The 13,949-nt window shown below is 39.4% G+C and overlaps 1 protein-coding gene across 2 annotated transcripts; it reads right to left on the bottom strand.

The window, feature by feature from the left end:
• Positions 1-437: 437 nt before the first annotated feature.
• LOC145496284 (uncharacterized) lies at positions 438-13,561 on the bottom strand. 2 transcript variants are annotated; one of them, XM_081475982.1, is made up of 5 exons: positions 13,099-13,561; positions 12,905-12,980; positions 10,030-10,176; positions 5,786-5,890; positions 438-4,637 (listed from the first exon to the last, which is right to left on the bottom strand). In XM_081475982.1, exons 1-5 carry the CDS (start codon positions 13,179-13,181, stop codon positions 4,410-4,412), a joined length of 639 nt encoding a protein of 212 aa, XP_081332108.1. In that variant the 5' UTR covers positions 13,182-13,561; the 3' UTR covers positions 438-4,409. The 2 variants fall into 2 exon arrangements, with proteins under 2 accessions (XP_081332108.1, XP_081332107.1); XM_081475981.1 differs by having other exon boundaries at positions 439-4,637; positions 12,905-13,561.
• Between the last annotated feature and the right edge of the window lie 388 nt (positions 13,562-13,949).

The following is a 13,949-nucleotide window of genomic DNA, read 5'->3' as shown; positions in this document are numbered from 1 at the left end:
GCAAGAAGAACAGATTCCGGATGACTGGTGCAGATGACTTATCGTGAAAATTCCAAAGAAGGCGACACCACCGAATGTACCAACTGAACTGGATCACGTCTCTTATCTGTTGATGTCTAAAGTGCTCACCAGAATCAATCTGACAAGAATTCAGCAAGCAGTAGACAATCGTCTAAGAAAGGAGCAAGCAGGCTTCCGTACGGGACGTTCATGTACAGAACAGATTTTCACCCTAAAGAACATAATAGAACAATGTATGGAATGGCAAGCAACCCTGAATTTTATTGACTTCGAGAAGGCTTTCGATAGTGTTGACCGTGTTACCCTATGGAAACTCTTTTAAAAGGCGTTATGGCATCTTACGGAAGCTCATCAGAATGATACAAGCTTTATACGGTGACCTCACTTGCAGCGTTCTCCATGACGGAAATCTAACACCCTGGTGTTCCGTGGAAATAGGGATTAAACAAGGATGCATGCTGTCACCTTTACTATTTCTGATTCCCCTAGGCTGGAGGATAGAGGACACAACAAGTCTCCAATGTACTAGGAAAAGATGGAAGCTGATATGTTTTTAGAGGACCTGGATTATGGTGACGACCTCTGCCTACTATGTAGCTCTGGAGCACATCTAAGCAAGAAAAAAATTAGAAAGCAACGCACGCATGGTCGGGTTAACGATCAACAGCAGAACGACCAAAATAGATGAAGACTAGTTGCAGGTGAAACTGCCAAGTCAAAATAGATGGACAGGAGATAGAGAAAATTGGCCAGTTCTTCAACTATGGCAATGTGATTGATGTGCGGGGAGGTGCAGATGTGGATGTGAAAGCACGGATTGGCAAAGCTAGACAAGCATTTACATCATTGAAGCAAATATGGAGTTCAAAAAAGATCTCTCTTAATACCAAATCAAAGCTTTACAACTCAAATGTAAAGACGGTGCTCCTTTACGGCTCTGAAAGGTGGAAACAACTCAGAAAATAGTTATAAAGCTGAGGGTTTTTACCATAAATGCTTCCGCATTATACTGGGTGTAATATGGCCACAGAAAATAACGAACTTTAAAGTGCGCAACAAAGACATCATGGTGAGCTTAACCCGGAGGAAATGGACATGGATTAGTCATGGATTAGCCATGTATAACGAAAAGGCTCTAGCGACGTTGCTATAGAAGGTTTGTTTAAGACACTAGAGAGGAAACGACAACAGGGGGGTGGGGGGCTAAAACATCCTGGAGGTTGTCAGCAGCGAAAGAACCTAAATCCATACACATTATCTGGGGCGAGACCCGGAAGGTGGCACAAGATCGTGCACGCTGAAGAGAGACTGTGAAGGCCTTAATTTTTTGTCGTTGTTGTTGTTGTTGTTGTTTTGTGAAGGCCTTGTGCCTCCCATGATGCAGTGAGGACCGATGATGATGTGAAATTACAAAATTCCCATGGCAACGTTTAAGGCAGAAGTTTATCGCTAAAATAAACAAGTCAAAAACCAACTATTGTAAGCGTAATTTGTCACCTGCGACATTAAAAGGTAAACAAATAGTGTACCTGTGAAATTAAAAAATAATTTCCCTTAGATTTTGGCAAAGTTCTAATAATTTCCCATTGCCTTTTAAATTATAAGAATTTTGACAAAACACGAGTGAACTTGTTTCCTAATTTCACTCGTCACCATTTGATTACACATACTAATTTGTCGCCAAATAAGGTGTTTCGCCATAACCCGGCTGATAAGTTAAATCTACCTCGAGTCAAAGTGTCCCACTCCCGAGCTTATCCTGGATCTTGCAACATTAAAGGACAAGGAGTCTTACTGCTCGCCCCTTTAATGTGATGCTTGCTCATTGCAGGGTTACTCCAGCAATAACCTCACCCTCACTCATTTACACAAATGGATGGAGAGAGGCAATGGAGAGTACAGTGTCTTGTCTCACAACACAAAACAAAGACTTCAGTCAAGGTTTGAATCTCAATCGTGCTGCGCGCTACCTAATCGGCCACCGCGCCCCCTACCTGTTCTAAAGCAGCGTCCAACTACGCCAGAGAAATTTGAAAACGCAGCTTTATTTCTACGGTTATGGCCACCGTCCACACTAATCCGTCACGAAAACGCGCTTCAAACCACTGGAATTTGGAAACGCTGGCTTTTCGTTCTCATTTGGACGGGAAACATTTTGAAAACGGAGCGATGACGTGATGATAATCATGTGATTTCCCTGACCGAATTTTCTCAAATTCAAAATGACTGATGATTGTTGCGTTTACCAATTCCTCCGGCGTGGTGTGGAGGGAAAACATTTGATGCAATTTCAGTGAAACCTCCGTATTTGTCCAGCGAAACAATTACCTGTGGTCCGTAAGAAAGGTAAGACTGGGCTTATCACTGCGCATGATCTTAACCTTTGTGCCGCTGACCAACCAAAATGCAGTTGAGATCATTTCACCGTTTTTCGACGGGTCTGTTGTTATTCCCATGGCAACTTGCTGGTCATACCACCTGAAACCTGTGTCCTTCACCCAATTTTTACCATCACTGTCTGGAAACCGAGTGATCAGTGTCCATCCTTTGCCGTCATCTGTCATGTGACAGTACACCAACTGAGGGAGGTGCGAGTTTAGTTTTCGTGAAACATTTTTCGGAAAGTAGGATCTTAAAATATCCGCTGCAAACTCATGTCCTTGTCAAGTATTTTTTTATTCGTATCTCAGAGCTTTGCTGCTTTACTACCGGCTTGTATACAGGTTCGATTACCTACCGCTTTTCGGCAAAGGAGCCCGCGCTCCTTCCCCGAAGGCACGGTTGAACGCGTGAGGATTACTTTGTTAGTCTTAGCCGATCAGATAACCGCCCGCTGATTTTTGTCGGGCATAAATTGATGAAAGCAACATGAGAGAGAAATTAAGAGACGTTTAAGATCAAAAGATCGAAAGATTTACAATTTCGGGAAGCGCTAGAAAAGTTAGTCGATCGTCAAAATGTCATTCAACCAACGGAGTCGGGAAAATTTGAATTTTGTGGTGCCGGAACGTCGAATAACGAACAAAATCAATGAAGAGAGGGATAAACCTAAACATCGAGCTCAAGAGAGACAACGCTCCGTTAAATTGATGTTTGATGGAAAGTGACACCCTTCTCTGGCGAGCCAGACTGAATTAAAAGCGAACCGAACTAAAAAACATTTATATGGCAAATTACAGGGTGCTTTAACCATGCAGACTTATATGTGACTTGTAACATGCTACACCATAGTCAAGCGGCTCTGCTCTACTGAAATGACAAACTCTTCCTTAGAACACAGATATAATGCCCTTCCGAATATTCAGTTTCCGTTGCTTAAAGGGTGGTTATATGGAGAACGATCAATGAGTTTTAGGGAGTCTTTTCAAAGGCAAATATTATAAATAACTGTCAACCTCTTGTCAGTGATGTTCCCACGCACGAGCCTCAATTGCAAGCTAGTTCCAGTCCAATACCGAGAATACGAAAATTGTCCATTAGCTTCTAATAATGCCTAATATATTTTTTTCTGAGATGGCTGGTTGAATCCTTTGCGGGGGAGGGGGGGTGGGGGAAGAGTGCAGTCAAAGACAAAGTGATATTATGTTTTGATCGTGGGTTGGGACATGGACATTAGCTAATGACTGGGAGAGAATTCTGACCTAGTTGCCATGCAGCATTGCTTCACTAACGTTGACTGATATCAGTTGTTTCTGCGCAAGTAAGAATCAGCAGTGACTGATGAAAATAGTGAGACAAGAGCGGATGTGCAGTAACAACTTTTCAAACACTGTGCATTGTTGATTGTACAGAATAAAAAAATTGTTTTGTTTTCTTCTGACAAGTGTTTATCCGCAAATGCGAAGGTGCGGTATGAACGAGAAGGAGTTGGGGCGAGTAGACAGTGCCACGCCCACGTCTCGTGTCATGTCCCTTGTCAAATTTCGAGAGCAAAACATACCATCAGGAGTCTAGCTTCATGGCAGAGGCCCAGATCGATAACGAATGTTTGCCCATGTTTTTCCTCAAAGAATATTCTCATAAATGCAATAGGCATTATTCACCATTGCTGCGATTTTTGTTGCCTTTAGCTGTAAATTCTGTAATATTCATCGCATTGTTTAGAAGCATCATACAAAAAATTGTCCTACAGTCGCTAAACACAAGGAGTGGTTCTTTACATTATTCTCGACTGCTGTGATTGGCCAGAAGTGTTTTCTTAGCTGTTTGATTCAACAACAGTTATTCTATTTTATCAAATTATCCTGTTCCCGCGTTGCTGGTATATGAGACTGAACAGACATTTGATAACCTTTCTGAAATCCCCACTAAAGGCACCGCTTAGAACAACACCAAAACCAGTTATACTTCTTTACGCTATCAGACACAAATTAATAATTTAACATCTGTTATGATGATGATAGTCGTACTCCAAGATGTCCATGTGTTTTCTTCTCGACGTGTTTATGTGCTTCCCTTTCCTCTTTCCTTCTTTGGTGTTCAATGGCACGTCGTTCTCTCTCAGCCTGCTTTCTCTCCTTCATTAGTTTCTCCGCTTCCCATTCAATGTCTTTTTCTGAAACAGATTCCTCGTCCCACGCTGTGGAGGATTCATCATTCCACGTTCCTAGCTCAGGCTAATAACAAAAATAAAAGACAGTATTAAAAGCTATTCTAGGTTTTTAACCAGTATTTCCAATCACCTATGTGTATCCACACCAAAAGTTTTCATTAAGCATTTAAACGTAACTGTGATAATTATTTTTTAAGGAGGGAACCACACCAATCAAGGATGATTTTCCGGAGCCTCCCTCAAAATAAAAACTGGAAAATAAAACCTAAGAAAAAAAAGTGCAGCTCCATTGACACAAATAAATTTATACGAATTCAAGATTTCGGATCTAAGATGGAAGATTTAGTTAATAGATCGTTGTTGCCATGCGCATGTTCAGTAACAGATCTAGACAGGGTTCTGCCTGATAGGAATCTACTTGTTTTATATAATATAGAAACCAAAGAATGTCAATGGAGCTATATATGCATCTGTCCTCCAATAGATCATAAGTACGAACCAATCAAAATGCAGGAATAATTTGACTTATTATAATTTGCAAACAAACTTAGCAGTTGCCATAGGCCAAGTTAAGATCAGAGTGACATCATTGTTTTGCTAAAGACAAGTTCCATTTTCTAAAGCAGCACAGTGCATTCAATTGCAGTTTGTCCACGGACCCTCCATTTTGTCTTGAATTTGTCGCGATCGCAAACTTAGCAAAATATTAACCAAGCGCGTGGGATACACATGCTTAAATGCACGGGGCTGGGGCTGGGGAAAGATCAAAATCATATTTTTGTGCCTGCTTTGCAACCGCTCTCACATGCTCGAAGAAAAATAACACTATCCAATACTTCCAGACTGATGTTTAAACCTTTACCCAGGCTAACAGTTCCTGACCCACTTTTTCTCGTGATGCAAGGAAGAGCAAGACAGGTTGCAGAGATAATAAAGTAACCACATGACAGGTTTTAAATCAATTGGAAGAATGTCAGATTAATAATTCTCACATTTTGATTGGTTCTTACCTTTGATATATTGGAGGACAGATGCATTCATGAAATCATCCTATGATGATACCCTTTACATTCAGTAAGCACGCCAATATTTTACTCAGTTGCTGCCCTCACTCGCAAAATATTGTTTTTATCACACAAAAATAAATAACCTTAAAGCTTATCTCTACTGGGGTAAATAACTTGTATCTTACTGTATGATGATATGGCTCACCTCTGTAGGGGTATAACTGATATCAAAATTCAAACGACTTGATGGATTCTCTGTTCGTGGATGATAATTGTCATCAGAATGGACCTTTTTCTTCTTCACAACAATCTGTAAACAGTTTTTTTCAGCAAAACAGATTTTCTCAGTTATTTAGTACCATCTACGTTGTACGGACTGAAGTAGATGTACCTATTTATTATTTATATAGACATGAGTGTTTCACTGGAAAATACACCATTCGTAAAGTTTGTAGGTAACTACATCCAGGGCCCAAATGCATATTTTCCATATCCTCACTAGTGAAGATATTGATGACTTCACTTCCGGCCTTTTCATGGTTGTTTGCGTGCAAACAGTCATTCTGTCTATATAATAAAAAGAAAATTACATGGTGGCTTGAAGAAATGAATTTTAGTTTCTCATGCAACATTTTACTCAGTTGCTGCCGTCATTTTACCACTTGAAAATAAAATATATATTTTCGCACTGTCGTGAAATATCCTCTATTTATGATTTGAAGTTTGAACAATGCAAGTACACAATCAAATTCACGAATTAGTTTGGTCATTCCACATCGTGCAATTTGATTCATTATATTGTGAATGATTATGACCTGCAATGTCAGTACTCTTCAACCCTGATCCTAACCCCCAGGGAACAAGTGACTCGCATTTCAGGTTACAATAACTAACACAGACACTTAATTGAACAAGGGTGTTCGGACTGCCTTAATGATATTGCTCTAATTCCTTTGAATAAGTTTACAAACCAAGCCACAGCAAGGTACTGTAGGTGAAAGTTGATTTTGCCTTTGACGTCACAAACTACATGTATCTTAAATTATTAATATACATACTAAAATGTAATATTCACTATAACTTATTTAAACAATAAAAAGATAATCTCTCATTTTGATTGGTTTTAGACATGATCAATTGCAGGACAGACCTACAGAGGAGATGACGTCATTAAATATTCTTTTTGGTATCTTTTGTAAACAATGCCATGTGCTCTAACAGACAACAGAAGGCGTCAAAATGTGGTAAGAACATCAGTGGCACTTTTTTTGTTCTCACCACATTTTTCATCACCTATGACCAATTTCTGACCACAAATATGATAACATATGGAACATAGAATATATAAATTGTCAAAATTACACAAAATAGCCAACAGAAAAAACAAAATTAATCTCACTGGCAAAATATGGGATCAAAATCCCCCAGCAACTACCCAAGGAGATGGCATTTTCAACCCACTGTTCAAAGTAAAAATTTTTGTCTGTTCGATAACAGACTGCAACTGCTGCAAGTTGTTCAGTTTATGCCACTGAAAGAAGCTAGTGAGGATACAGAAAATATGCTACTTTGGCCGTCCCGGAGGTAGTTTTGTATGAAATTTACAAGCTTTGTACATGTATTTTCCAGCAAAACACATATCAATGCCTATATAATAAATACAGTGGAACCTGGTTAATCCGGTAACCAATGGGCCACAAAAATGTGGCCATATGAACAGGGTGGCCATGTTAAAGGGGTTTTTCTGAGGTGGCTCAAAGCAGTTTTCTGGGGTTTTTTTTAGACTTAAAGAACTAGGTGCGATTTGAATGGTTGTGCTATTTTTCTTGAGGTAACTCTCCACTCTTCCTTTGATTGTGTTTAAGTCATAAATTAAAGTTGCACTGTCCTGTTGCATAGCAACAAACCTGACCCACTTTTTACCATCAATTGCATCTATTTAAAAACTAAGCCAGTGACCCCATATGTTTTTGACAAGAATCTTTTTATTACACACAGAGGAAGAAACAAGCAAAATTATAAAAAAATTCTGTGGTCAGGAGTAGATTTTTCTGAAATTAGCAAAAAGGAAATTTCCAAGTTGGAGAAATTCCACCCCACAGTTTTTTTTTTAATATATATATAATTTTGCACATGCATTCCACTTTTGCTGTTGAATAATTTTTTTGCATTAAAAAAGTACGGTCACCAGATCAGTTTTTTGTGATATTACCTTCCTGGATTAGGAATTTTCTGCGCCTGTTCCTACCCGCAATTTTAAATCTCGACCTTGCAAGATCGCACTTTACACACACGGGAAGGCAGTCTGCTGATCAGTAAAGCCGGCAATTCCATGCAAATGGATGAGAATCACGCGAATAGTGTTTTGAATTCTTTTTTGCTGTTGTCATTAGCTGCATAAGCATTAGAAGAACAGTACCATAAATACCCAAAGGTGAGATTGGCCAAGTACAAAGAATGAAGAAAAACTGGAGAGTATTTTTTTCCTGTTGTTTTTTAGATTGATAGCTGGTGCAATCGATCGCAACATCAACATCACAATATTCATTTACGTTCCAGCACAGTGGTTTAAAAGGATGTTTTCCCTTTGAAATTGCTTAAAGGATGCATGTTTCCAAAGGTAAAAATACCGCAAACAGCCAACTAAACTTGGCGGAAACAAAGTTTTACAAAGTAGGCCTCAAACTGCCATGTTTGTTTTGAGTTTTGCAAACTTAAATCTCGCGCATTATCCTGCAATCCCTCAGGTGATCGCATGATGCCTCACACTGAAGGGCATGCTAGAGCCCAGGCATCTCACGGAAAGTGTGGTTTTCTGTTGGCTGAGGAACGAAAGAAGCAGAAAACGTTTTTCTCACACATGGCTGGGAGTCTGGGCACAGGTGTGCAGGGGGTTTCAGGTCACATGGTTTGCATAAGGTTTCAGTTTTTGTTTTGCCATCCGCCATTGCCTGACCTGCCCCACCCACCCACCCACCCGTGAAGTACTTGTAGAATGTGTTAAGGGGTGAAATTATTCTCTACCCACTTTTTTGTGCCATTTGTTATGAAGAGCAGACATGAATATTTAAGTCTCTGGAAACTTCTAGAATGTCAAGTCATGCAATGTTTGTGCCAGAACTTTCTACTGTCACACTATGGAACATTTTAGAACATTCTACCACATGATGTAATTATAATGTAATGCTACATAAATAGAAGCTCCAAGAATGTTCTAGAATATTAGTTAAATGTATATAAAGAGTCAGGTAGGTAATACAGAGCCCGTTAGTAGTTCTCGGCAGAGACCGAGTGGAGAAGCTATAGAGTCCCGTTGTTGTTCTTGGTAGAGACCGAGTGGAAAAGGTATAGAGTGCTATTGTTATTGTAAAAGCTATTGAGGAACTTTGTTCAAGGTCAAGTGGACCATAAGGAGATTTCTTTGGAGACACCGAGATTTATTGTGAGTTCGTGTCAGTAGTGACTAAAGTTTAGCAGTAGACTTAACTTAGTTTGGTAGTAGATTGTATTGTTCAGAAATCACCCCTTTGTAGCTAAGATTACATTACGTAGTGTTAAATAAATAAGTTGGGTTCATAGAAGAGTTTCGTAGTATATCTTTCTGGTGGTCAAGCAATACCGTAACTTATTGTAAGACTATTATGTTCTTAATATGTTAATAAAGGTCAGGCTGTGTGGTTCGGCTTGGCTTGGCCCCAGCGGTGTGTCAGAATATTACTATTTTGAGCCACATAAATAAGAAAATGAGTGACTGAACTTTTGTTTGGGCCAGATTAAAAAGGCCGTAATAACAAGGAGGGCATATTAACGGGGTGGCCATAAGGCAGGGTTCCACTGTAGTAAATGTTTCATATATTCCATCATTTACTATGCAAAACACCCTTAACAGTGGAAAGGGCAGGTAAGGTAAGCTGGGGTAGTGGGTGGGGGGGGGGGGGTGGTGAACTCTAAAGGAGTTTGAAGAAGAGAAGGCAGGAAATGGATTTCAAGGTGGCTGAAACCAAGAGAAAGAACTTTGTGACATTGGACAACATTTTGCAATAGGAAAAAGCACCATGAGATCTGAACCATTGCCTTTTTAAAATTTTAAAAATCTTTGTATTTTTACCTTTTTGATTTTTAAAATCTTACAGGACTCCTATGATAACAGTACTTTCAAGCACTGATGGATTAATCCTGTTTAAAAATTTCTTTTTCATTATTATTATTATTATTATTATTATTATTATTATTATTTGAAGGGGTGGGAACTGGATGTGAAAGGTAAAGAAAGTGGGAGAGTTTGCATTGGACTGCCAATGCTCTTCCCATCCTCTCACTCTTCCACCCTCCCACTTTACTATCAGTGGATTTGTCCAATTTAGCACAAGGAAACTTACAGTTATATATTTATTACTCATCAAACCCTCCATGTATAGCAATAAGCATGTATGTAAAGTTCTCACTTACTTTCTTTGGTTTTTGAAAGACAGGTGTCATATCATGGAAAAGATCCTCATCAACTGGTGTCTGCTGTGAATTGGACGATGGTTCAACCTTCACACTAAATTCCTCCACTGGACCCCATTCTTCCCATTCTTCACCTCCTGGTGCCTGCTGCAGATGGGTAGTAAGTTATAGATCAGAAGATGAAGCCACTATTTATTTATACATGATTTGTGTTTAGAACTAGAAGTTTGTGGACTTTGTAAATTAAAGTCAAACTCAATTTTCTTTTGTTGGCAACTTTTAACTTTTCCTTCAACATTGTTTTTTTCTTTTTGGATAGACAGTATGCATCAAGAAAAATTTTAAATTTCTTGCTTACTTTGTACCTTCAGCACAGCTTCAGCTCGCTCAAGTTGGCCAAAATGTTTGAGGGGTTGATGTGATAGTGTGAAAATGTATTTGCACGTTTCTGGATAGGAGGGTCCCTTAGCAAATATGAACTGCCTCTGGATGTCGCAAAAATGAGGTCTTGCCAGTGGTGGAGTGAGATAAGAGACTGGGTGGCAGACATATTTCATTGTTAATAAGACATAACCAGATCTACACATCAGATAGCAGTTAGTTTTGTTTCAGTAGTAAATTAGACTTTAGTAATTGGTTTGCTCATCTTGCACTATTCACTTCACAAATTAAGGGGTAGAACATGTTTCTTTACTTCGAAAATGTCCCATGTTATTAAAATTTGCTGTCCATTGAATGTGTTTAATGTTCTTGATAATCCATGTGTGTGAGGATTAATGTCCCACCTTTTTTATGCCAGATGACCACAAGACACATTTACTATTTCCCTTTTCTCAACTGAGCCTGTGGTGTTATTACAGACTGTGTGTCCGTTGGGTGTGGCAAATTATACTGTGAGCACAAAGAACTAGACCTCTTTACAGAAAATTCTCAATTTACTGCCAGTAATATAACCAACTGCCAAATAACTTGAGACCAATTAATAATAAAAACAGATTCCTTGGGCAGGTTCCCACTTGCTCAAAGCAATAATTGTCAAACAATGAACAGATACATGGTGCAAAGGAAGTTTGCAAAATCCCTACAAAAAAACATCCTGTTTGACTGATGCTAGCCTCCTACGCACATGCTCTTTAGGCTCATCATGCCATCTTCCTCCCCCACGAACGTCTGCTGAAACAAACAGTACGTATACAGTCTTTTCCCTTTGCCCATAAAGATCAGCTGAAGATCACATGGAAATTACTTTAGAGCTAGTCAATGCTGGGTCATTGTATAATAAAAAGCCAATCATGAACTGAACAGTCAAGCTCCCTTGGAGTGGTATAAACTACAACATGTACTGTGGCATGTCATGTTGAATTCAGCAGCAACGCTTTCACAGTAAGTAAATATGCAATTTTTCTGACCAGTCCATGTTTGTACATTGACGAACATTTCATCTTTTGCATTGCATAATATACCACTGATAGTTTCTTGAGAAGGACTTAAACAATACAGTAAAAACTTGTGTAGATAAACCTGGATTTTTTTTCAAGTTATCCTTAACAGGTTCTGGTATAAATGTATGACAGGTTCTTATATAAATGGGGTATAAATAGGGAAGCTTAAAAGGTTGGAAAAATCCAGGTTCTTATACCTGAGTTTTCACTGTATATTGTAAATGTCTCACACACTTGTTGAAAGGCCATGATAGTATGGGCGCTTGTATTTTGGTGTAACGTGATCATTTCTCAAGTGCCAAGCAGACTTAATTCCTGCAACCTTGGCTTCCAGCATTTGAGAGGAACTAACTAAACTAATGTCGCATATGAGCACATCCTTCTTTCTCTTCACAAAATGCTCTGACCATAGCTTCTTGCTGACAAGGATTTAAATTGGCAGTGTTAATGTCCACACACTCAATGAAAGACTCTGGTATCATTGGTATCCATTGAAGTCTCTTGCAAAATTTCTCCGGGTCCAAAATTTGCTGCCTTGATCAGGAAAGGCACTGTGATTGGGCTACGTAAATAGCCCTGTGTTTCAGCAGACATTCATAGGCAGGGAAGATTGCATGGGGAGCCAAAAGAGAACTGTGTAGGAGGCTAATAAGATGCAGACCAGTTTGATAAAGTCAAACCTCTCAAAAAATGGACATGTTGCAATTGGGGACAGGAAACTAAACAGAAACAAAGACCAATGACCCAAGGTACAGATCAATTTGCGTGACCTTTTACAACAAAAAATTGGGGTTTTGTATACACCCTTTGTCAGTTGTTGATTAACTAGCTGTAGTCAAGAAGTTATTTTGGCAGTTGGGACACACCTTCATGGCCAAATTTGCTGTTGTGGAGAAATTAAGTGGAGGCTTTCATTTATTTGGAACTACTATGAGGCTTTGCTGATGTCAATATAGTGATTTCAAGTGTCGGGGATGGTCGAATAGTGGCGAAAAACAAAAGCAAAAAAATTCTAGGACCAGAAATCAGCCCCACAGTACACAGTATAGATACTGTACTTGGGGAGTATTAGATGTAATTAGTGGAGATACACGTCCACAGTAACTAGAAACACGAGCTAATAATTGCCTCGCTGGTGACCACCCTAACATTAAAAGTAAGAGAATACTTCATTATTTAGGTAGCCATCAAATTATGTCAAGTCCGGTCATAACAGTGATCACCTAAAAGATGAAATACGATTCTTACCATCTGCAAGCATTAAAATGCAAAGTTATAAATAATAATCAAATTATTACATACGATACAATATATTTCAGGTATAAGATCTAGTGATACGTCTGATGGAGACCTAAAATTCAGTATTTAAACGTTTGCACCCTTAATCCCTTTCAACAGCTTTAGTAAAATTAAAAGGATCAATATTTCCATACCTGGTCGATAGGAGAAGAATCGTTACCAATAGTGACTTGCAAGTTGTCGCTTTCGTTTTGGCTAGATTTTCTATGTCTGCCTCGAAAGAAAATCCTCTTAATAAAACTGATAAAAAAGGAGAAGCAGCTAAAGAAACGACGAAAATTGAAATGGATTATTTTCATTATTATTATTAATACTACCGAGGTACTACCGTAAATGTTGTGAGTTTTGTGAGTTTTGTGAAGGAAACGAATGACTGGCCAGCGGTACATCCCAACTCAGGTTTTCCAACATGGCTGCTCTAACAGTCAGCTGCTCTACCTCCCCGACGGTAAATTTAGGTTAGTAAGCGACGGGAGTCGGAAGAAATGGAAAAGTTCTGATTCCTCCGGCTCCGTAGACTACGAGTAGTCCCTCTTTCGCTTAGTCCGTCGTGTGTCACGCGAAAGAAAACCGCGAGAAACAAATGGCCGCGCGAAATCCTGGGGGCGAGGAGCGCTCCTCGCCCCCAGGATTTCACGCGGCCATTTTTTTTCTCGCGGTTTTCTTTCGCGTCACGAACGACGGACTAAGCAAAAGAGGGACTACTCGTAGTCTACCGGCTCCGCCGATTCCGTTGAGCTTATGACTTCGCTTAGGACTACGTAAGTTGTCAACTATTGTTCTGGTGCTGAGGTAAGACGAAAAATTTTAAATTAAGATTCTAGTTGGTACAGAAACGTCAGAGAGCCGAAGGTTATATAAGTGGTGCAATTTTAGGCCTCACGGAATGGTTTGCAGTACATCAGCAGGAAAAAATTTATGACATGCGCAGTTGAACCGTTTCTCGGAAACACTTGCTTCAGTCAAATTATTGTAAACTTTTTGGCTGAATATCGTCTTCCGACGCGAAGTTTTTGGCCCATAGACGTGCTAAGAAGGAAGAATGGGACACGGCTGAAAGTTCTACCGTTTTAATTTTTTCTCTTTCGTCGCGTAAGTGGCAGAAATACGTATTTTTTTACTTTTTTGCCGTCCTCAGCGGGCAGAGGCGGTGATGTCGAAAAACCGAAACGGTGAAAT

The sequence above is a fragment of the Orbicella franksi genome, chromosome 8, assembly GCF_964199315.1.
Source record: "Orbicella franksi chromosome 8, jaOrbFran1.1, whole genome shotgun sequence".
NCBI classification, from domain to species: Eukaryota; Metazoa; Cnidaria; class Anthozoa; order Scleractinia; family Merulinidae; genus Orbicella; species Orbicella franksi.
The sequence above is the reverse complement of the archived record's forward strand: the minus strand, read 5'-3'. Positions and strand labels throughout refer to the sequence as shown.

Excerpts from the sequence above, each read along its gene's own strand:
- LOC145496284 (XM_081475981.1), bottom strand. The coding sequence starts at position 13,159 with ATGTACCGCTGGCCAGTCATTCGTTTCCTTCACAAAACTCACAAAACT. Across the intron at positions 5,891-10,029 it reads TCTTTCAAAAACCAAAGAAA|ATTGTTGTGAAGAAGAAAAA; the intron begins GTAAGTGAGAAC and ends AACTGTTTACAG. Across the intron at positions 4,638-5,785 it reads TCAGTTATACCCCTACAGAG|CCTGAGCTAGGAACGTGGAA; the intron begins GTGAGCCATATC and ends TTTTGTTATTAG.